The sequence below is a fragment of the Furipterus horrens genome, unplaced genomic scaffold, assembly GCF_987537825.1.
Source record: "Furipterus horrens unplaced genomic scaffold, mFurHor1.1.pri manual_scaffold_10, whole genome shotgun sequence".
NCBI lineage: Eukaryota > Metazoa > Chordata > Mammalia > Chiroptera > Furipteridae > Furipterus > Furipterus horrens.
In genome coordinates this window covers 59,653,170-59,677,659 of record NW_028327180.1, presented here as the reverse complement: position 1 = coordinate 59,677,659, position 24,490 = coordinate 59,653,170, and the positions used below count along the sequence as shown (strand labels likewise).

At 45.5% G+C, this 24,490-nt stretch overlaps 1 protein-coding gene and 1 pseudogene across 1 annotated transcript; one reads left to right on the top strand and one right to left on the bottom strand.

Moving 5' to 3' along the window:
- Positions 1-4,492: 4,492 nt before the first annotated feature.
- Positions 4,493-7,604, bottom strand: LOC150000384 (histone deacetylase 3 pseudogene; annotated as a pseudogene).
- A 5,617-nt stretch (positions 7,605-13,221) lies between these two features.
- CBY3 (chibby family member 3) lies at positions 13,222-14,016 on the top strand. Its single transcript, XM_090290231.1, has one exon. The coding sequence runs from the start codon at positions 13,222-13,224 to the stop codon at positions 13,984-13,986; it is 765 nt and encodes a 254-aa protein (XP_090146357.1). The 3' UTR covers positions 13,987-14,016.
- The last annotated feature ends 10,474 nt before the right edge of the window (positions 14,017-24,490 follow it).

The window sequence follows — 24,490 nt, the reverse complement described above, 5'->3', positions numbered from 1 at the left end:
CTTGCATTTCTATTCTTTATATTTTTATTCCCCCCCCACTAAAAAATTTTCTGTTTGTTTGTTTTTCCACTACAGTTGTCTCACTTTTTTTCCCCCTCTTGCTTCCCTGCACCCTGCCCCCCCCCACAGTCAGTCCCCACCCAGTTGTCCATGTCCATGGGTCATTCATACATGTTCTTTGACTAGACCCTTCCCCTTCTTACCCCTTCTCTCCCTCCCATCTCCCCCTTTGTTACTGTTAGTTTATTCCTTGTTTACATACCTCTGGTTCAATTTTGCTCATTTGTTTGTGTTGTTCATTAGTTTCCTGTAACAGGTGACAGCATAAGGTAATTTTCTTTTGTTGCCTGGCTTATTTCGCTAAGCATAATTCTCTCTAGTTCCAATCATGTTGTTGCAAATGGTAGAAGTTCCTTCTTTCTTTCAGTACTTATTCATTGTCATTTTCCCCCTTTGTACTCGTGTTCCTCTCTGTCTCTCTGTTTCTTCATCTTCTTAAAGCAGACCCTTTAGCATCTCTTGCAATGCTGGTTTGGTGGAGATGTATTCTTTTAGCCTTCTTTTGTCTTGGAAACTCCTTATTTCACCTTCCATTTTGAATGAAAGCCTTGCTGGGTAGAGTATTCTTGGTTGTAGGCCTTTGTTTTTCATTGCTTGGAATATTTTTTGCCATTCCCTTCTGGCTTGTAGTGTTTCTGCTGAGAAATCTGATGATAGCCTTATTGGAGCTCCCTTGTATGTTATTAGTTATTTCTCTCTTGCTGCTTTTAGGATTCTCTCTTTGTCTTAGAATGTTGGCATTTTAATTATGATGTGTCTTGAAGTGGGCCTGTTGGGGTTCATCTTCATTGGGACCCTCTGTGCTTCCTGGACTTGCGTGACTCTTTCTCTCGTCATGTTAGGAAAGTTTTCTGTCATTAGTTTTTCAAAGAGGTTTTCTATCCCTTGCTCTTCTTCTTCTCCTTCTGGAATTCCTATGATACGGATATTATTACGTTTCATGTTGTCCTGCAGCTGTCTTAGAACCTCTTCAGTCTTGTTCAGTCTTTTTTCATTTTGTTGCATTGTCTGGGAGTTTTTGTGTAGGTTGTCCTCCAGCTCGCTGATCCGATCTTCTGCTTCCTCTAGCCTGCTTTTAATTCCTTCTACTGTGTTCTTCAATTCAGAGATCGTATTTTTCATTTCCTCCTGGCTCTTATTGATAGCTTCTATGTCCTTTTTCATGCTCACGTAATTTTCTGTGAGTTCCTTGTAGTTTTTCTGGAGTTCTTTGAAGTTTCCGCTGAGCTCATTCAGCTTCTCCATAATCCATGTTTTGAATTCCATATCTGATAGTTCGCACCCCTCTATTTCATTTAGCACTCTTTCTGGGGATTCTACCTTTCCTTTTGATGGGAGGTTGTTTCTCTGTCTCCCCATTTTTTTGACTCCTATTGTTTGTTGGTGCTTCTTGGCAGGAATGAAGTTTTTGCGAAGCAATTTATCTTCAAAGGGCTAGAGATCCTGTAAAGTATAACTTTCACAAATGTGTAAACAAGACACAAACAAGTAAATGGAAGGTAATAGAGGCTGAGGTGCTAAATTTTAGCTTGTATATCACTAATTGCTACATTCCTTTTTCCAAGGTTTTTTAGCAAGTTCTTGCTACTTCTTACAAAGAACATCTGAAGCCCCTACATACTTACATAGTTAGCAAACCTCTGCGACCTTTTACAGAGAATATTTGGTGCCCCTACACTGTAATAGAATCAACCAATGAATGAATAAGTGGAACAACAGAATGATGTTTTTCTCTTTCTCTGTTGCTCCCTTTCTTTATATAATCAATAAATAAGAATTTAAAAGAGGAAACTGCACGTTAATAAAAAATAAAAATAAAATTCTCAGAAATATAAAGACTCAAATGCTTTTCAAGTTCAAGTGATCTGAGATTAATCCTCAGTGAATAAAAGCTAACTAAAAAAAAAAAAAAAAAAAAAAGCTAACTTAAATTTGTTGGTTTAAGTAAAACATATGTATTTTACTTAGGTTTACAAAAATAAGCCCATATTAATAATTGACTTTTATGTCCTGGCTGGTGTGGCTCAGTGGACTGAGCGCCGGCCTGTGAACTGAAGGGTCGCCGGTTCGATTCCCAGTCAGGGCACATGCTTGGGTTGCAGGCCAGGTCCCCAGCTGGGGGTAAGTGAGAGGCAACCACACATCAATGTTCCTCTCCCTCTCTTTCGCTGTTTCTGCCCCTCTCTAAAAATAAATAAATAAAATGTTTTATAAAAAATAATAATAATTGACTTCTATGTGAAAGATGTTTCTAGAGGTTATAAGATGTTCAGGCTAAAGAATGCTAATTGTTTCTTTCTTAGTTTTCACTAGACAGTGAGGTTTTAAGGGTTAAACCTCAATATATGTAAGACAACATCTAGAGTATATTGTGTGGATAAACATGGTTGTAAATGAAACTAATAATGGGGCTATGGAAAACCCAAGATGGCCATTTGGTTCCTCTCTGCTCCCTTGCTCCCCACTTTTCAGTTTTTACATTCCTTCATGCATCACAGTGAATTTAATCTAGATTTAGATGAAGGAATTTATGATGGGACATTGTTAAAAGGTGACATCTTACACTACTGCCAAGGTTTGGTAGAGTTACTTCAGGAAAATTCCAACTTGGTAACCACTTCCTTTCACAGGGATCTCTCAGGAAAATAAAGACTTTAAAGATTATTGACTGCCACCTTTGTTTACTGGAAAGGACATCAAGTAAAAGACACTCTCCAACCTCACTGGAAGGGACCTTATCAGGGCCCTAGCCACAAAAGGACATGTAATCCTGTCTAGGGTCATTAAAGACTCCTCTAGGCTGAGAAGCCACTGACACCAGAGGTAGGCAGCTATCCCAAGACATCAACAAGGCCTGTATACCTACGGATTGTTAGTGAACTCATAATCCATTTTTGTCTTCACTTCTCTGCTAATGATATTAGTCATGATAAAAGTTGTACTTGTTCTTTGGGTTTTTCTATATAGTCCAACTATTATGATAACTGAACATGTGTAAGAAAACTTTTAATACTCTTTTTGTTTGGTTTATGTAAATGTTATACTATATGCCAAATACAGAAAAATGAGACTGAAGACAAAAGTCAGATCATGATAATTCCCCAGGTCAGACTTGATCCAGAGTGGTTTTCTTCACAAGGAAGGCCATAGGAGCTGATCGCCTTCTGATGGGGGACACTCAAATGTTGGAAAATTTTAGTTTCAGGTAACAGTTAATAAGCTTAGTAATCAATGTATGTAAAAAGCTATTTCAGGAACTGGAGGTATGGCCCACCTTGACTTCAGAAAACCATAAGCAGTTCCATCTGTGTGCCTCAGGAGGCCTGCAAGCAATCAAGACAGTATTTGAGCCACTATACTCCAGGGTGATGCAGCCACCACCCAGGACAAAAGACCACCGCCCAGGACACAGATGAAAGAATGCTGAAGCTTTTATCTGATTAACATTTTCCCTGACTTCCAAACCCCTTACCTAGACTTTTCTTCTCCTTATAAAAAGGGCCCATTTATAATGGAATGGGAGCCAGCTATCTTCTCAGATGACTGACCATCTGAATAAAGCACCCATAAAGATTCAATCCCTGTCTCTGCTTATTGGGTCTGGTAGATGACAGGTAGCATGAACACTGGCTTTTCTGGTTTCAGTACTGTCTTTCAGAAAAGCAGAAGTCCATGGCTCAGTATTCCCAGTCACAGTTCAGCATTTCAGGCATCTCCCATTAAGCCATGCTTGGTTAGGCAGGACCCCACAATTCCATCAGCTCTGCTATGGTCTTCTCCGTAGCAGACCATGTGGCTTCTCTTCTTTTATGGCTGGTTGTCTTTAAATGCTGACCCAGGGCACCATACTTCATTGTTAATGAAAAGTATCTTAAGCCTGTCTTCCCCCCTTTTACATGGGGGCAGCATCACTTCCCTCAGGAAAGGCTAGTCGTCGGCAGCCGTCCGTCTCGAGAGACGATGGTGTAGCTTCTTAAGAGTCTATCTGCACCACCGAGAATGGCTGTGCAGTTCAACTCGGGAGTGACACGGTATCTGTCTCCTCCCGTGTTGAATCGACATCTTGCGATGACGCTGGAGTGTCCTCTCCAGTGAAGCTGAAGCTACAGAGCCTGGGCAGGGTGATATGGAGGGTCTGCCGTTGCCCATGCAGCAGACCCCCCCTCTCTTCGCAGCTGAAGCGTCCAAGGGAAAGATGGAGTCAATACAGCTTGGCTTCAGGTGCGCCGCAGGAGTTGCCGGTGTTGACTACAATGTCAAACCGCCTTAGGGACTCCGGCTCCGGATTTTCTGTCGGGGTTTACTCCCTTAGCCTTTCCCCTGAAGAGGTATGCCGCAAGGCAGCGGAGGTTTTTTGGAGTCAGAGTTTTCCTTCTCTGATGTGCCCTGACTGGAAGATCGAACCAGCGACACTTAGCTCGCAGGCCGACGCTCAATCCACTGAGCCAAACCAGCCAGGGGAGTGTAAGTTGTAGAGCAACCTGCTATAGTTCTCCTCAGGACCCCTCTCCTCTGCATCAGCCTCATCGGTCCTGTCATAGGTCAGGAGGTCTGCGGGCACATCATGGATCTGGACACTAGGTGCATGGTTTAGCATCTTCAGGTTTTCAAAGATGGTCTGGCGGATCTGGTCCAGATACTGGCGTGAGTTCTGATTCTCAGTGCGGGTACTGACATCTGGATGGAGCATGAAGTCTGGGGCAAAGTACTCGAAGTATTCACTATAGGGAAGCTCCTCACTAATGGCCTCTTCCACCAGCAGCGATGTCTCATATGTCCAGCAGCGGGCAACATTTCGGACAGTATAACCACCACCACCTAGCACCAATAGAGGGATATTGAAGCTCTTGACATATTCGACACATTCCCCATGTCCTCGAATGCTGAGGTTGAAGCAGCCCAATCGATCACAGCCTAGAGAGTCAGCTCCACACTGGAGAACAATGCACGTGGGTTGGTAGAAGTTCACCACTTGGTTAATAACTGGCTGGAAAAGGTGTTTGTAACTTTGGTCATCAATGCCATCCCGCAGGGGCACATTGAGACAATAATAGCGGCCACTCTCTGCTCCAACTTCATACATGTCACCTGTGCCGGGGAAGAAGTAGTTTCCGTATTTGTGGAAGGACACTGTCATGACTCGGTCAGTGAGGTAGAAGGCTTCCTGAACCCCATCACCATGGTGGATGTCAATATCAATGTAGAGCACCCGAGGGTGGTACTTGAGCAGCTCCAGGATGCCAATCACAATGTCATAGCAGAACCCAGAAGCCTCAAACTTCTTGGCATGGTGCAGACCACCAGCCCAGTTAATGGCAATATCACAGATCTTGTTGTTCAGCTGGGTTGCTCCTTGCAGAGATGCACCCGTGTAACGGGAACAGAACTCAAAGAGCCTGGGAAACACTGGGCCTGGAGTTGTAGCCTCAGCCTCGGAACCTCCACGTCCCTAAACTCCTCGCATACCACCTGGTCCCCTCACCGTAGTGGAAGTTGCCCACGTCGGTGAGGGGACCAGGAAAGGCTAGTATCTTAAGCCTATCATCCTTCCTTTTGCCCTGGGCTGCAGCACAACTATTATCTAGTTACCAACTTGCCATAGATATGCAAGGTACCTTAAAAGCTGTACTAAGTCCTTCCCCATCCCCAAAATCATGAGCTATAGGGACTTTGGGGGGGCCCCCACTGAACTACACAGCCATTCTTAGAAAAGTTTGATAACGTCATAAAGAGGTACACATGCCTATCATATGACCCAGCCACTGTATTCCTGAGTACTCATTCAAGAGAAATGACATGCAAAGACTGGTACATAGTGTAAGAACGAAATCACTCAGAAGGCCATTAAGACGCAGCGAGTAGGAAAAAAAGAAGTTTATTGGGAGAGTCAGCAAGTGGGGAGAGAGCCCTGCCGCAGGTGGTCAGGACTCCGAGCTTCTAGGGGAGAGGGGGGTTGCTTTATAGGAGGAACAAAAAAGGGATTTTTGAGCTTAGTTGACTGTTTGGTTATCTGGCAGCTGTGGGTGCGATGGGCTGATCAAAGCAGAACGCTGTTCAGTTTGAAGCACCCTGTTATCTCCCAGGCAGCTGTAGGTGGGGGGAGAGGGGACATGGGTACTGGGGATGTCACACAGGTGTTCAAGGCAGCCTCCAAACTGGAAACAACCCAAATTTCCATCAACAGGTGGATGGAAAAATGAATTGTGATATTTCCATAAAATGGACTACTACTCATTGATAAAAGGAATGATGGTTGATAAATACAACATAAATTAATCTTAAAATAATTATGCTGTAAACAGCTAGGGCAAAAAAAATTACATACTAAATTGTGTGTACATACAACTCTAGAAAATGCAAATGATTCTATAGTGATAGGAGCAGAGGAAATTTCTTTTTTCTAAAGATTTTATTTATTTTGAGAGAGGGGAAGGGAGGGAGGGAGAGAAACATCAATGTGTGAGAGATACATCTATCAATTGCCTCTCAAATGCCCCCAGCTGAGGACCTGGCCTGCAACTCAGGCATGTGCTCTGACTGGGAACTGAACCAGGGATCTTTCAGTTTGCAGGCTGGTGCTCAATCCACTGAGCCACACCAGCCAGGGCAGGAAAGAAAATTTCTGAAGCTAATGGATACCTTCATTATTATGATATGAGTGATAATTTCACATCAAATTGTACATTATAAATTTGTTGTTTATTATTCTAGGAAAAAGGGAGGTGGCACTGTTACAGAGTGGGGTCCTCCAGAAAACCCCAGAGCTTGTGGTTTGGAGAATGGGGGAAGAGAAACAGCTTTCAAGAGGCCTTTGCATATCTATGGCTGGTAGCTAGGGTCTTAATTATGTAAATGACTTCGGTTCTTCCATAGCTCCAAGGAATAATGAGCAGTGAATAAGCAAGGCCTGTGGAAAATTCTGTGAATGGTCAGAACCAGTTACCATGCCTACTGTGTCAAAGGCCACAGTCAAGGACTTAAGGAGAAGGCAGCAGACAATTGGAGAGGAAGAAAAGAGGAGAGGAAGAAAAAAGGAGAGGAAGAAAAGAAGAGAGTTCCATGTGGCTGGAAGAGGAGAATTAGGCAGTTTACAAAGAGAAAGGGAGAGAAAGAGAATCATGCAGTATTGCAGAGAGGTAGAGGAGAGATCCATGCTTTCTTTGCAAGGAAGCTGGGAACTCCACAGATCTAAATCCGCATAATCTTTAAATAAACAATCCTTTTCCTTTTCACCAAACTCTGGTGTTAAGAGTCATGCTTCTGGCGGCGGGCAATCGGGCCCCTCATAACTGAACAGCGCATGGGGTTTTGTAACAACCTGGCAACCCAGATGGGGCTTTAATAATTGCCCGTGGCAGGTCGATCCCCTGATGGAGACACCTCCTGAGGGCACCGGCCGCCTAAATAGTCCTGGAGGGTGAAAAGAAAACGAAACTGGAAAGTGTGAGAAACACAATAAAACACTGGGACACAGGACTTGAGCAGCAAAGCGAAAATTTTACTCATGAGTCTGCAGAACCGGGCGCACCACTAGCCAGGTGCATGTGCGTGCAAAGTAGACAAAGAAAAATGGTTTTATACTAATGCGTTTAGCTCCCCCTTCCCTCTCCTTCTCCCCCATTTCTCCATTACTGGTTAATCCAGGTTCACAATCTAATGCAATTAACTACTTTAAGGGTGTGATTAAGGGTAATCTAGTTATAGGTATCTCCAATTTATTTGCAAAGTTATCTAGCTACATCTTCCCATTTCTCTGTGTTTGGTGATGACAATCTTCCTCCTTTTGATCCCAGAGAAATGTGTGAGGAGCTGAGGAGTGTCATTTCCTCGCCCCTTTTCCATGATTCATCTGTTAATGATCTCCTACTGATCTGAGAGTCATTGGCTTGTTTCTTTTTCCCTAACAAAAGGGATTAAAGTAAGATTGTTTGGCTGAAAATTTATTTCTGAGCATTTCTGAAACAATGGAATTGTGGATGCTAGATTTATTTGTCCAATCAAGAGTACTCCTGGAAATAATGGAATTATGGATGCCTGAATGGTATATATGTTTTCTAGTCCTTAGGATCTTTCTGGTTATAGCCATTGGCCTGTATGTCAGGGTCAAGAAAAGCAGTTTTGGGCAAGCCCCTAAGAATTTTGAAAAACTGGAATATGTACTGTTCTTATCCTATGTCTAAGAAGATATTAATTTATTATCATAACACTGTCTGGCCTAAGTATGTTTTGGATAGTAAGGAAAGGCGACCTGTAATGGTTCCCTGAGTTGCTGTATCTTGAAGCAATTGAAAAGATACTGCCAGCAACTGGAAAAATGGGAAGAGGCCCATTATGTAAATATATTTGTAGAGTTGTATAATGAGTCCTTAATAGGGATAGAGAACCGAGTAATGGTGCAGAGAAAGAAGGTGGTCCTGAAGCCCCTTCCTGATAGAAAAACACCAGAAAAGAAAATGAGGTAATAAATCTCATTCATGCTCTGAATCCAGGGAAAAAAGACTTGCAGACAAAGGGAGCTGTTTTGGCACCAAACTGTGGCCAGGTGGAAGTGGCTCCCATGGCCCCACCCCCTCCTCAGGTGGAGGTGGTTTCCATGGCACCGCCCTGTCGCAGGTGGAGGTGGATTCCACCACACCTCCTCCACAGGTGGGAGTGGCTTCTGCAGCACCCACCTCGCTGCAAACTCAAGACTTCCCTCCCTCCACCCCTTTTGGTTATGGCCTCTGGTGTGGCCTCTGAAGTGACTGCAAAGCCAACAGCTTCACCCTCACAGGAGTGGGTCTTCCCTGCCAGAACCCGCCAATGAACCCAGTATAGTCAGGGGGCCTCCCAATTTGAAGCAAGCCAATGAAACCATGTAAGTGCTCCACCATGGTGGATGAGTCACGTGGGACCTCCATCTTGTGGGTGGTACTTATGGGTGCCACCATATTTGAAGATGCCTCATGTGATGCGCTGCTGCCATCTTTAAAGTGGGCAAAATGGTGGGTTAGATATGCTCTTCAGGTAATGTGCTTTGTTTGCAAAACAGTATGTCTAGACATTCAGGTCACTGCTACCTGACAGGGTGTTTGCAAGGTCTAAGCTTCAGAAAACTACAGGATATCTCTACAAATCTAGGGAACTTTTAGCTGCCAAATACTGAGTTTGAGTATAGTCCTTCACAGTGTAGCAAAGAATAAGAATTGGAAATAGGTAATAGTTAAATCTAAATGGGTAAATACATAAAAAGGTTGTGAAAGTTTTTAAACCTGGGAAGAGGAAACCTCAACTACTTGTGGTCTGATTGTATGGTTACTGTACTGCTGTATTGGTTTTGACCAATAAGACCTAGGAAAGGTAATCTGTAATTCTCTGTATTGGTTTTAGCCAATGTGACCTAGGAAAGATCATCTGTAAACTGGTTGGGGAGAATGCTTTTGCCACCCGGGACCCAGGAAGGGTCATTCAGGGCTGATGAGAATTTCAGCCTTGGCAAGTGAGCATGTCTCTGCCAAGAGACTCGAACTAAAGACGTCTTCTGGTGCCATGAGGTACCATCTGGTTATAGAGCTCCGTTTGTTTAGAAGGTGTCTTCTGGTGCCATAAGGTGCCACCTGGTTTACAGAGCTCTGTCTGTTTGGAAGGGCATGTCTCTCTAGGCCAGTAAGACATATTGGTGGGAGAGCACCTAGTTTTCTGTGTTTTTGGATTATTGCTCTGTACATGCTCTGAAAAGAAAATTGAGGTTTCCCAGGGAGAGTTAAAACTTCACAAACATGAAAGCAAACAAAAGAAAGTATAAGGCATGATAATGTAGCTCTAATGAATATTAAAAGGGCAAGAATTTTTCTTCACAGCGTATATTTTTCTCCCCACCTGATCCCTCCAGAATTTGGCATCTGAAGGAGTAAGTAAAGACATAAGGTTCTTTGCATAAAACTAATAAGACCAGTTCTTAGAAGTTTTGTTAAACCAAAACTGTGATTGGAATATTATGCCTAAATGGCATGCCTGGGCTCTGATTGTTACCAGAAAGCTCTGAAGAATTGGAATTGACATTCAAAGCTCATAAAAGACCACAGGGGGGGAAAAAAAAAGGCCTGATACCTTGGTTGGTTGTGCGGTTCATGGCAATCTTTCCAAGGAAGGAACGAAGGTTGCTTTCCTGAAAGCTGGCTAGGAGGAACCTTAAAGCACAGTGAAAAACCTGAAGGACTTGGAAAAAGCAGGTGTTTACAGGCAAGGCTGGATGTCAGGTGTGTGGCTCAGCTTCTGTGCTCTGAAGGGTAGACTGAAAGTCAACCTGAAGGTTCCTTGTGTAAGTTCCAGCAAAGCAGGCTTAAAGATTATATGTGATCAATTGCTGCTCTTGTTGCATTTATGCAAACAAACAAGCTAAATTAAAACTGGACTTACTGCACTCCCTTTAATAACGAGGCTAATCTTAAGGAGAAAAATTGTAATACAGGAAAAATCACTATGCTCAGTATTAGACTAAAACTAGTACAGCTGTCTTTAAAGTGTATTTTAATTTAAAGTTTGTTTTCACCTGAAAGTTAAACTTGGTGTGTGACGCCATCAAGGATGCTTAATTTAGAGGCAAGAATGTCAAATGCCTTGCCACAAGGCATTTGTGTCTTCACAAATAAGAGTCTTGCAGATTTAGAGACTGGTTTGTGGGTTGTATTGCGTGATTTAACATGTGTGTTCTTCCTTTTGTTTTCCTAGGGTGTAAGTATACGATCTCATTGCTTGAGTGATTATATGTGTAGGCCTCGCTTAAGCCTATCTGCATCGCCGCCTTCTGAGACCCAACAGTTTGGCTGAACTAAGTGGTTGAAATACAACAAGGATGTCAGCTTGTCCAGCAGTGCCAACTCTTGGAAACCAAGCATGCCGCTGCCTGGGGACAGCCAACTGACCTGGACTCCTCAAGATCCTTCCCATGTGGGAAGGCCTCCCTCCCCTCCTCACCCCCACTCTTATTAGGGATTTTTAGAACCAAGAATTGGTAGGACGATGGCCATGTACAGCAGGAAGCAGCTAGAAGAGCACGAGACTTTCGCCCATTGTCCTTAATAAGATTATAAAGGGTCTTAAGTCTGAGAGGGAGGAATTGTTAGAGTGGGGTCCTCCAGAAAACCCCAGAGACTGTGGTTTGGAGGCTGCCTTTGCATGTCTATGGCTGGTAGCTAGGGTCTTAATTATGTAAATGGCTTCAGTTCTTCCACAGCTCCAAGGAATAAAGAGCAGTGAATAAGCAGGTCTGTGGAAGGTTCTGTTAATGGTCAGAATGAGTTACCACACCTAATACATCACAGGCCGCAGTCAGGGATTTAAGAGAGGGCGGTAGACATTTGGAGAGGAAGGAAAGGAGAGGAAGAAGAGCATTCCACGTGGCTGGCAGAGGAGGAGAATTAGGCAGTTTACAAAGAGAAAGGGAGAAAAAGAGAATCACGTGGTATTGCAGAGAGGTAGAGGAGAGATCCATGCTTTCTTTGTAAGGAAGCTGAGAACTCCACAGATCTAAATCCGCATAATCTTAAAATAAACAATCCTTTTTCTTTTCACCAAACTTGGTGTTGAGAGTTGTGCTTTTGGCGGTATGCAATCGGGCCCCTCATAACTGAACAGCCTGTGGGGTTCTGTAACAGCATAACACCTGGTTCTGCCCAGGGTGTGACCCCTGGTGAGGAGACTAACTATGTGGTGCAGTTTCTCCAGTTCCCTGTGGGGTCAGGCTGGAGCTTGTCCCCACTTGCTTCCCTGCAGCTCTTTTCCCTGCTCTGACCTGCTTCCCTCACTCCCTTCCTCCAAGAGCACGTTTCCAATAAATCAAGAATTCCTACTTCTGGCTTTGCTTCTAGGGAATTTGACCCATGACACATTACTTAAGCTTCCTTTAGCTCACTCCCCTAGAACAAATTCCTATCTCAGGCTGTGCTAATGACCTCCTCCCCCAAGAATGATAGCTTCATGAGGGAATATCTTAGACATGTCCCTAGTACACTGCCTTGAACACAGCAGAGTCTGGGGTCTGGGTTACAACTTGGCAGTCAGCATCCCTTCTGTTCTGGGCTGATCTGGCCTTGAAGCATTGTGAGTCATAGCAGGTAGACATCAGCTGAGTGATTCACAGATTGGGCCAGGCCTGGGACAGCAGCTCAGCACCTCCAACACATGCTCCAGGTGAGGAACAACATGCAGCAAGGATTCTCAGGGAAGGGTCCTCTGGGAAGCTGCAACCTCAAGGGTGAGCCTGGCTGGATCTAGTGGGTCCTCTGCAGGCTACCAAGGATGTGTCCCTGAGCCACATCTAAGGGTAGCACCTTCCAGCCTCTACCCAGCTATGGGTGAGGAATAGAGTATGTGTTGAGTTAATGAAGGCACGACAGAGGGACCCCTGCTCTGAAGTTCTTTCCCTTTTCACACTTCATGGTGAGAAGAGAAATTTAACAGAGCACACAGTCCTCTTCTCAAACACAACAGAATCAGCACTTACAGGGGGTGGGGGTGGGGGTGGACCTTTAGCTCCCTGAAGGTGTAGTCTGCCCAACTCCAGTTACCTCAAGCCCTAAGCATAGGTCCTAGCCCATGGCATATGCCTCCAGGATGTCGCTGAGCACATTGGACTGTGAACTATCTCTAAACATGTCATGGCAGGCACAGGTTGGGACCCCTGCCCAGACCAGGGCCTGGCACAGAGCAGGAGCCAGTTTGAGGTTGCAGAATAAGTGAATGACGAAGGCAACCATGCTGTTGGTTATACTTGACAGCCTACCAGATAGTTTGTAGATCCAGATCCAGCCCCGGCTTTGTAATCCTTCAGCAGTGCTCTTATCCCCCTGCCCAGCTCCCTCTTCCGCTATTCCCAACTGACTACTGGGCACCAGCCCCACCCCAAGTTCCTCCTAACATGCAGCCTTGCCTGGCTTTTCACTCTGCCCAGAGGCTCTCACTTATCCACCTCCAATCCACCTGGCAAAGTCCTGCACATCTTTGAAGTACCTGTCTCTGCTATTATTCCCTCCCCCTGGTGCAGAACTACTCCCAGCAGCTGCTCTGAGCTTAGACAGCAAGAGTGTGACTTTTCATTAGCATTTGTGTCCAGGACCCACCCCGAGTGGTCTTTGGGGAAGGTGGCTTTGGGGGAAATGCTACTAGTACAGCTATGCAGGGATGGGCCTCGCAGTGGCAAACCGTGCCCGCCAGCAGGCCTCACGGTGTGAGGGGGTGGCTGGCACAGAGCACGCTCCTCACCTGGATCCTTGCTCCCTAGCAGTGCCCCTGGCGTGCTTCCATCATCTAGAACGGGTGTGTGTCCCAAGACAAGGGTGCAGCCCCAGTCACCCGTGTTCTCGCAGCTCCACTCTGCGCAACCACGCACCTGCCGGGGCCCACCTGGCCCTCAACCTGGAGGCCTTCGGGTGGCCGGCCGCGGACCACGCCAATCGCCTGTGGGAGCAGCTGCGGCAGTTCTGGGCCGACCACTTCTCACGGCGCTTCTCGCCACGGCGCCCGCCACTGCGCCGCAGCTCTTCCATGTCCACCTTTTACCTTCTGGAACACAGTACGCGCCAGGCCGAGCTCGGCCTAGGCTACGGCGCGCCGCGCACGTGCCTCAGCGACCAGGCTTTCGTGTTCCGCGGCGGCCGCTGGGCCGCTGAAGGACCGCCAGGGCCTGCGAGGCGGCCGCAGCCGCCGCCCAGCTCGGGCCGGAAGGCGCAGGTGTGGCGCGCCTACAGCCAGGAGCTGCTGGAGGAGAACAACTACCTGAAGCTGCAGCAGCAGGCACTCATGGACATGCTGGTCGAGACCACAGGGCGCCTCCAACTGCTGGAGAGAGCTCTGGACACCGAGGCCAGCTCGGTGGCCCCGGCGCACGCCTCGCAGGCTCCACGGCGTGGACAGCGTGCTAGTGCTCCAGCCGCGATGACACAATAAAATACGTGAGGCGTATGCGCTTCTCCCTCCTCCCTGGAGTCTTGCCGTGCTTGCGACGCTCCGCGTGCGACACAGGAGTGCTATGCGTCTGCAGGACCGGTCCCCGGGATCTCGGTTCCTGGTTCTCGGTTTTCAGTTCTTGGTGTGGGCAGATGACTCAGGAGGCCGCCAATCTGGGAAGGGAGCGCTAGGACCGTGGAGGAGGGTGTTGCGTGGCCCACTGGGGACGCGCAGTGGGTGTCAGGCAGGCGGCAGGCAGCGCGGCGGTTGGGAGGTAGGGGAGTGGGGTGGCAGGCAGTGACATTCTTGGCCCAGGGGACTTAGCGGGATGTCAGGGAACTTTGGGCACTCAGGGGTGAAGGTGCGGTGGGGCGGGCGGGGCCGGGGACCTGGTACTTCGCCCTCAACTTAGAGGGGAGGTGAGTGGGAGGGATTTCAGCCCAAGTCCAGGGTAAGTGTATTTTACTGTTCCCGGAAAGAAACCTTCTGGAAACTTTGGGCTCTGCCTCCCTCACCTGGCTGTTTGGTTTTTGGCAAGTGTCTTCTGTGCTTCAAGCGTCCTTTTTCTTTCTGCAATACAAGCACTCTCCAGGGATAATCTTGTACACAGATAGGATTTGCCCAACCCGTGTTGTTTTACTCATTTATTTATTGATTAGTTGTTGACTTGAAAGAAAGAGGAAAACATCGATTTGTTGTTTCACTTATTTATGCATTCATTGGTTGCTTCTTGTATGTGCCCTGAAGGGGGAGCAAACCTGCAATTTGGTGTATGGGGAGGACACGCTGACCAACTGAACTATGCAGCGATGGCCCAATCCACCTTCTTTTTAAATTTTGCATTGGTTGCCAACATTTAAGAATTTGAAGTATTTAACAGTTAAAATCCAGATTTCCTGGGTTCTCTAGAAAAAACAGAAAACTTGGCCTCCCTGGACCTTCATTCCATCCAGGAGCAGTTGCGTTGAACTGAACTGTGGCTGTCACCTGGTCAGTTTCCCTCCTCTTCCCTCCTGTCCTCTCTGACTTAAATGTTGGTATAGAGCCATTCTAGATTGCTGTTCTCTCCCAGGACATGGGGGTATCCACTTCCCCAATACACACTTATACCCAAGGTATAAGTGCCATGTGGAGTGTTTTGTACTTGTGAGTGATGTTGTTACACGACAAATGTGAGAATACTGGACCTTGTGAAACCAGAAAAACCTGTGTCTGTGCTGCCTGTCGTCTACCAGACCCAATAAGCAGAGACAGGGATTTAATCTTTATGGGCGCTTTATTCAGATGGTCAGCAATCTGAGAAGACGACGGGTTTGCACCCTAACAGACTGTCTTAAATTCCATTATAAATGGACCCTTTTGATAAGGAGAAGAAAAGTGTAGGTAAGGGGTTTGGAATTCAGGGAAAAAGTTAATCAGATAAAAACTTCAGCATTCTTTCATCTGTGTCCTGGGTGGTGGTCATCTCACCCTGGAGTACAGTGGCTCAAATACAATCTTGATTGCTTGTAGTCCTCCTGAGACACAAAAGTGGAACTGCCTACAGATTCCTGGAATCGGTCAAGGTGGGTCATACCTCTTGTTCCTGAAACAATAGTTTTTTACACACATTGATTACTAAGCTTATTAGCTGTTACCTGAAACTAAAATTTTCCATTTGAGTCCCCCATCACTTGCAATCTGCAACCTTTCCCCTGGAATATAGACAGGCCACTGGAAACTGACGCATTTCCCTAGGGCCATGTGAAACCTGTGAGAGTAGTGGGTGCCCTGCTTTCAAGAGTAGACTAGGCATGACTAAGCCCTGTATTGTCAACTGAAGGTCAAAGGTTATTCATGCCCATTCAATGCCAACAGGAGTCCCCAATTTGGGGTTCAATGAAGAGAGAGGCTTTATCCAGGACAAAAAGCTCCATGATAAATGCACTGCTGTGGAACAGCATGGCTGTGAGACAGGGTGAGGAGGCCTGGGTGTTTCAGCTCAGCTCCTCTGTGTCAGCCCATGGTTGATTCACAGCCTAGGAGCTCCTTTATAAGGGTGGGCTCTGATGACAGGAACACAGGGTAGGAGACTGACTGCTTAGTGCAGCTTTTTCATGAAGTGCAGAGAGTACCAGAAGCCCCTGGTTAGCAATGACTATTAGACAATTTATAAATTTCAGCCCAGTTAGCCATCAGGAGTCCATCTTAAAAGGCACATCATTCTTGGGATCCACAGTATAAAAATGGCCTTATTTCGTAAATTAGTAAAACAACACAAAATGTCATTAGACACTAAACTTAAAAACACTTCTTTTGAACAGTGCTCTTTTGTATTTTAATAATTCTGTGATTCTGTATTTATATTAATATAGATTGAATAAAAGTTTAAAATTCTTATAATTGTGAAATAATATTTCCTTTTAAAACAAGAAAATAAAAAATATACAGAAAATAAAATGGTAAGGGAATCAAAATGATACACTAGAAAAAAATGAAACAGAAAAGAGTGTTACAGAACCCCTGGGCTGCTCCAGTTGAAACCTAGCACCCACGGGCTCTTTAGTTAGGGGCCCGATTGCCCGCCGCCAGAATTATAACTCTCAATACCAGAGTTTGGTGAAAAGAAAAAGAGTAGTTTATTTAACAGTTATATAGATTTAGTTATTTGCAGATTTCTGTTAAGTCTTATGTTCTTTAAAACACCCTTAAACACATATTCTTGCCTCCCCCTACCAAACCAGGCTAGTTTTAGAAAAGTTAGAGAAACCGTTTCCCTACTTTCCAAACACAGTTCAGCTTTACCAGCAGCTGCCAATCACTCAATTCTGATTGGGTAGGTCCTTTCTGTGTTGTGGTGCCCTCCAGCTCTCAATGCAGAACCGCCTGGATTCTCAGCCTCCTTGCAAACTACCTTCTTCCTGCAAACCACATGGATCTCTTCTCAAAACCGCATGGCGAGAGCCTCTTAAAGCAGCCTGGAGACCCCTTCTCCAAGCCACAAGGAGGGGGCGAGAGAGCGAGAGAACGAGAGCGAGCACAAGTGAGAGAGAGAGAGAGAGAGCTAAAGAGTGAGAGCCCGAGAGCGAGCACGCGAGCGAGCGAGAGCTAAAATGTCCGCAGCTGCTTATATATCCCTGACTGCGTCCTCTGATGCAGTGGGCATTGCAAACAGTTCTGACCATTCACAGAACCTTATGTAGGCTCTGTGTGCTTTCTCCATACCTTCCCCTGGTTCAAGACTCTTCCCATCTACCTGAGGCATTGGATGCATTAAAGCCATTTTGCATAAAAAAGACACCAGCCATCAGCCTCAGGCATGTGGAGGCATTCTGAAAGCTGCTTCCTTTTCCCCACCCCCCCAGCCGCAAACTCTGGGGATTTTTGGACTCCCCTGTTTCTGTAACAGTTTCCCCCCTTTCAGACTAAGACCCTTTATAATCTTATAAAGGACAATGGGCGAAGGTCTCATGCTCCTCTAACTGCTTCCTGCTGGACGTGGTCGTCGTCCTACCTACTCTTGGGTCTAGAAATCCCTAATAAGAGTGGGGGTAGAGGGGAGGGTGGCCTTCCCACATGGGGAAGGATCTTGCAGACTCCAGGTCAGTTGGCTGTCCCCAGGTAGTGGCATGCTTGGTTTCCAAGGGCTGGTACTGCTGGACAAGTTGGCATTCTTGTCGTAGTCTGGAGGCAACAGATTTGGCAACAGGGTTAAAAAGAAACACAATTCAACCTACAACCACTATATACAAAAGGCAGGAGTTAATTTTTCAATGTCCCACATTAGAAAAAAGAAATGGCTTCTTTGGAGGAAGGTGTGCAGGGCATGTCACACCTGTCCAAAGCCCTTTTGCCCACTTCACTTAGCTTGGGCTGAGGGGTGTATTTTAGGATTTCCCTCCTCTCAGACCTCTGGGCCCTTTCTGTCCAAGCCATTACAACCGAAAAGAGAGACCAGTTTTAAAGCGAAGCCCACAGACCACCCCATACTTCACCAACTCAACCACTTAGTTCAGCCAAACTGTTGAGTCTCAGGAAGTGACAATGCAGATGGGCTTCTTAAGTGAGGCCTATATGTACAGATAATCACTCAGGTAGAGATCATAGGCTTTTGCGCTATGAAAACAGAAAGAACACACATGTTAATCACACAATTGACAAACCAGTATCTTAATCTGAGAGACTGTCTTATTGGGAAGACATCCAGTTGCAAGGCATTTGACATTTTTCTTGCCTGTAAATAAAGCATCCTTTATAATGTCACAGACCTGGTCCAACTTTTAAATGAAAACAAACTTTATAGACAGCTGCACTGAGCACTGTGATTTTCCTTGAGTCACGATTTTTCTCCTTAAGATCACCTTCCTTGTCAGTAAAGGGACTGCATTAAGTCCAGTTTTAATTTAGCCTCTTCATTTGCATAAACACAACAAGAGCAGTGGTTGACCACATATGATCTTTAAGTCTACTTTGCTGGAACTTACACAAGGAACCTTCATGTTGACTTTTAGTCTGCCCATTAGGGCACAGAAGCTGAGCCACACACCTGCCATTCAGCCTTGCCTGCAAACACCTGCTTTTCCAAGTCCTTCGGGTTTTCCATTGTGCCTTGAGGTTCCTTCTAGCCACCCTTCAGGAAAGCAACCTTCGTTCCTTCCCTGGAAAGATTGCCATGAACCGCACAACCAACCAAGGTGTCAGGCCTTTTTCCTCATTGGCTTTCCTTAGCTTCAAAAGTCAAGTCTGGTTCCTCAGGGCTTTCTGGTGACAACCAGAGCCCAAGCATGCCTTCCTCAGGCATGTCATTCCAGCCAAAGTCTTGGTAAAAACCTCTATTAACAACCGGTCTTGTTAGTTTTATGCAAAGAAACCTAATGTCATTATTTAATCCTTCAAAATTGCCAAATTCTCGAGGGATCAGGTAGGGAGAAAAATATACAGTGTGAAGGAAAATCCTTGTCCTTCTAATATTCACCAAAATTGCATTTCCCTGCCTTATACTTTCTTTTGTTCATTTTCCTACATGTGAAGTTTTTTAACTTTCTCTGGGAAACCTCAATTTTCCTTTCAGATTATATGGCCAGTACCAATACAAAGAATTCCAGACCCTTCCTAGGCCTCAGAGAATTCTAGACCTTACATAGGTCCCAAGGCTAAAGGCCAATACAGAGGTACAGTAACCATACAATAAGACCACAAGTTGTTGAGGTTTTCTTTCCCCAGGTTTAAAAACTTTCACAACCTTATTATACAACATTTCCAGACTTTCCATATATTTACCCATTTAGTTTTAACCATAACCTGTTTTCCAATTCTTGTTCTTTTTCACACTGTAAAGGACTATACTCAAACTCAGTACCTGGCAGCTAAAAGTTCCCTAGATTTGTAGAGATATCCTGCAGTTTTCTGAAGCTTAGACTTTGTAAACACCTGTCATGCAGCAATGACCTGAATGTTTAGACATATACCATTTTACAAACAAAGCACATCACCTTAAGAGCATACCTAACCCACCATTTTGCCCACTTCAAAGACGGTAGCATTACATGCAGCATCTTTAAAGATGGCGGCACCTATAAGTGCCACCCACAAGATGGTGGCAAACCCACGTGACTCTACCACCATGGTGGAGCACTCACGTGGCTTACCCAAAATGGCAGTATACCTATGAGGCTCAATGTCCAATTCACAACCTTCATGCGGGCTCTGGAGGGAGAGACCCATTTCTCCTTCTGCAGCGGTGGAAGTCATTGGCTTTGCAGTCACTTCAGAGGCCAGAACCAAAAAGGGTGGTACGAGAAAAGTCCCTTGAGTTTGCAAAGGGGTGAGCACTGCGGAAGCCACTCCCACCTGTGGAGTGGGTGGTGTGGTGGAAGCTGCCTCCACCTGGGGAGAGGGCAGTGCCGCAGAAACCACCTCTACCTGGGGAGAGGCAAGGACCAGAAAACATATATGCCACTCAGGCATCCATAATTCTATTATTCCCAGGAGTACTCTTAATCGGACAAACAAATCTAGCATCCACGATTCCATTTTTCAGAAGTGCTCAGATATAATTTTAGCAAACAATCTTACTTCTCTAATCCCTTCCCAGTTCTATTTTCTTTTAACCACACAGGCGCTGTAACAAGAGGGCACAAAAGAAGAAACAATATTAAGTGAAAGAAACCAGGCACAGAAGACAATATATTGTATGGTTCTGTTTATATAAAATATTCAAAATAGGCAAATCCAAAGCAGATTGGTACTTCACAAGAGCTGGGGGAAGTGGGGAGAAGTGTTGTTCAGGGTTTCCTTTTGTGTTGAACAAAAAAATTTTGAAACTTAGTGGTAATGGTTGCACAACACAGTGGGTGTTCTAAAATCCACTGAATTGTACACTTTAAAAGAGTGAGTTTGTGAGAAATGTTCACAATAAAACACTGAGACACAGAACCTCAGCAGCAAAGTGAGGCATTTGTGAGACCAAAGCCAGCCAAAGGCATGGGCACTTGAAGTAGACCAAGTAAACTGGTTTTATACTAATGTAATTAGTTCCCCCTCCCCTCTTCTTCTCCCCCATTTCTCCATTACTGGTTAATCTAGGTTCACAATCTAACATGATTAACTACTGAACTTGTTACAGAACCCCTGGGCTGCTCCAGTTGAAAACAAACCCACGGGCTCTTTAGTTAGGGGCCCGATTGCCCGCCGCCAAAATTATAACTCTCAATATCAGAGTTTGGTGAAAAGAAAAAGAATTGTTTATTTAACAGTTATATAGATTTAGTTATTTGCGGATTTCTGTTGTTAAGTCTTATGCTCTTTAAAATACCCACAAACACATATCCTTGCCTCCCCCCTTCCAAACCAGGCTAGGTTTAGGAAAGTCAGAGAAACCGTTTCCCTACTTTCCAAACACAGTTCAGCTTTACCAGCAGCTGCCAATCATTCAATCCTGATTGGGTAGGTCCTTTCTGTGCTGTGGTGCCCTCCAGCTCTCAATGCAGGACCGCCTGGATTCTCAGCCTCCTTGCAAACTGCCTTCTTCCTGCAAAACCGCGTGGATCTTCTCTCCTTCTCAAAACTGCATGGTGAGAGCCTCTTAAAGCAGCCTGGAGACCCTTTCTCCAAGCCACATGGAGAAGGCCCCTTCACCAAGCCACGTGGAGGGAGCACACGAGAGAGCGAGAGAGCAAGAGCGAGTGCGAGCGCGCGAGTGAGAGAGAGTCAGAGCGCCAGAGCCAGAGCGCGAGCCAGAGAGCGAGAGTCCCAGAGTGAGAGCATGAGCGAGAGCCAGAGAGAGTCTGAGCGAGATTCTGAGAGAGTCTTGAGAGCTAGAATGTCTGCAGCTGCTTATATATCCCTGAGTGCGTCATCTGACGCAGTGGGCGTTGCAAACAGTTCTGACCATTCACAGACCCCTACGTAGGCTCTGTGTGCTTTCCATACCGTCCCCTGGTTCAAGACTCCTCCCATCTGCCTGAGGCCTTGGATGCACTAAAGCCATTTGCATAAGAAAGACAGTAGCCACCAGCCTCAGGCATGTGGAAGCATTTGAAAAGCTGCTTACTTCTCCCCATCCCCCAGCAGCAAACTCTGGGGATTTTTGGACTCCCCTGTTTCTGTAACAAACTAAGGGTGTGATTCACTAAGGGTAATCTAGTTATAGGTCTATCTCCAACTTATTTGCAAAGTTATCTAGCTACATCTTCCCATTTCTCTGTGTTTGGTGATGACAATTTTCCTCCTTTTCATCCCAGAGATATGTGTGAGGAGCTGTAGAATGTCATTTCCTGACCCCTTTTCCATGATTCATCAGTTAATTATCTCCTACTGGTTTGAGAGTCACTGGCTTCTTTGTCCCCTACAATTCCCCCTATCTCCTTTGGAAATTGACTGCTCAAACCTCTGATTTGTCCCTTCAAACCTCATTAGGATTTCTCAACTTTCTGCCTCACAGCAAGAATTTTCTTCAGTCTTCAGGAGATGGAGATTGTTCTGTTGATAAGTTACTGGCAACTATTTAGTTAGTGCAATCTCAATTAATCTCTGAACTAAACCTCTGATGCAGGGAATGATACAGCAGCCTAAAGCAGTAAGGATACCTGCTACTACAATGAGGGAGGGGAGACAAGAGCTGATGTGATCATTCCTTTCCAATTGCCAAACCAGTTTCCTAACCATCCTGTTATAGGATTGTCAATGCCTGAGTTTTCTGCCAGTTAATTTGCTAGGGTGGTTAGTCCCTGTAGAGCCTTAGTGATAGTCCCATCAGGAGCTGTATTATTAGGAATGAAAGTGCAACACTTTCCCCTGAGCATTACACATACACCTCCTTTTTCTGCTAGCAACATATCCAGTGCCATTCTATTCTCCCAGGTCATTCAACTGGTGGTGTCTAACTGTTGAGCTATTCCTTCTATAGCATCCCTGGTATAATTAATGAATCTCTGCTGATTATAACAAATATAGTTTATCCAATTAATGTTATTATTAATTGTTGACCACCAGAAGAGGACTGACTCAAACCCTGCCGCTCTTTGATTCCTAGCCTTAAACTCACCTGGAACTCCTCTAGGGACCCCAGTGGCATCGATATAGATGTGAAGATCAAACGATCCACCTAATGGTGCTATTTGATCAGGTTTTGGAAATGTTAGGGTAAATGGGATAGCCAATTGTACCAGAACACAGATTCCACTCCACCTGTATTGGCAGGACCATCCAGAGCCTCCTCCGCCCACAATACCAGCAGAAATATGCTCTGGGGATCCTGAGGGAAGCATGGATGCCTGCCCCATTGTTGGGGTTGCTCACATTTCTGATATGAGTGCAGGTCAGGAGGTCTCCCACAGGGGTACCCAAATTTGCTTCCCACCTAGAGAGGCAAGAAGAGTGATTCATGGGCCCCACTGAGTATGGAGGGAGGGATTGAGTTCCATTACTCCTTATAGAGGGAAAGAGGAGAGACAAGCTTCTGCAAGTCTCATTTCCCCATGCATTCTCATCGTGGTAGAGAGCGAGCATACAGGTCATTCCCGAGGGGTCAGAGTCCCAGCCTAGTGGAAATGGTATGACCTGTGCCTGGGGTCTCCCTGTTGTACAAGCACAGCAGTTGCTTTTATTAAGGGATTTAACAGTAAATTTGACCCATTCCACCCAAGCATTTGTGTCCCTGTATCCAGTATCTATCTCTAGCGTTTGTTTGAGATCTGATACCTCAAAAATCTTTACCTTGGCAGGATCATTCTGGGGCTATTGCTGAGATTGTCCTGGGGTCTGGGTGGTGGAAGCTGGATTTCCCAAGGAAGGAGGAGTTGTTAGTAAGTAGAGGCCCAGCCAACCTAATGGATCCATGACAGGTACATCAGCTCCTAAGCCATAAACAGGTAGCTACACAGGGTTCCTGACTTAGAGAACCTGTGGCTGGTTTAGCGTGAGAATAAGAGGATTGCACTGGAGAGGCTGGCAGTTCAGGGGAGGAGTACCCTTGCTGAAAGTTAATTTAGCTTGAAGCGGTTTTACTCGCTCTAGGGGAGTAGTCGTCCACCCATAGGGTTTCATTGTCCATCAGATATCCTCCCAGGTGGGTCATGGGCCAATGTTCTCTAACTACGTTAAAAAAAAAAAACAAAAAAAAAAAAACCACATTATTTTCTAAGAAGGGACAGATATTTTTCCTGAGACAATAGTCAGCATTGGTAGATAAGGTCTCCACAGGGTAAAACCTGGCATGCATCAAACTTCAGGGTTTGGAGACTTGTACTTTCAGTTAAATTAATTATTAGGGTTATTGCCCTTACCCAAACCAGAGCATTCTAATAGAGGATTGCCATCCAGCAAAACCATATGGGCCCACACCACTTCCTAAGAGATATCAGCTTTCTCCTGAGAGTTAACTTAACTTTAGAGGGTTTTTTCCCTGCTTCGAGGTTACTTCCCACTCAGTCTCTGCTTTTTCTTCTATTGGTCCCTTTACCCTAGTGTAATGAGTCCACCCTTTTTCAGCAGTTCTCATAGCAGTCTTGGTGGTTGGGAGCACTTGGAATGGACCTTCCCACGGAGGCTGAAGTTTTTTGTCTCTCCAGGACTTGATCAGGACCTCATTGCCAGGCTGGAAAAGGTGAACCGGGAACTCGAGCAGCAGGTTCTGGATAAGGAGACTTTTACTTTGAGAGAGGCAAGAATAGATGAAACTGCCAGTATATAATTTCTTAAGAACTGATCCTTGGTCTCTAGGGTGGATAGCTCAATACCCTTTCCTAGGAAAGAGAGTCCATATATGAACTCGTATGGTGAGATCCCAATATCCTTCCTAAGAGCTGTCCTTATCCTAAGGAGAGCTAATGGGAGACACTTGGTCCATGGGAACTTGGTCTCCAGGATTAATTTAGTTAGTTGTTTCTTTAGAGTCTGATTCATGCGTTTGACTTGGCCTGAGGTGGGGGGAGGGGTGCCAGGGAGTATGATAATTCCATTGTCTATCTAAACTATTCATAACCCCCTTTAATACTTGGGAGGTAAAATGACTTCCATTGTCTGA

Bases quoted from the DNA above. Each gene is read 5' to 3' on its own strand.
- CBY3 (XM_090290231.1), top strand. From the start codon at position 13,222: ATGGGCCTCGCAGTGGCAAACCGTGCCCGCCAGCAGGCCTCACGGTGT.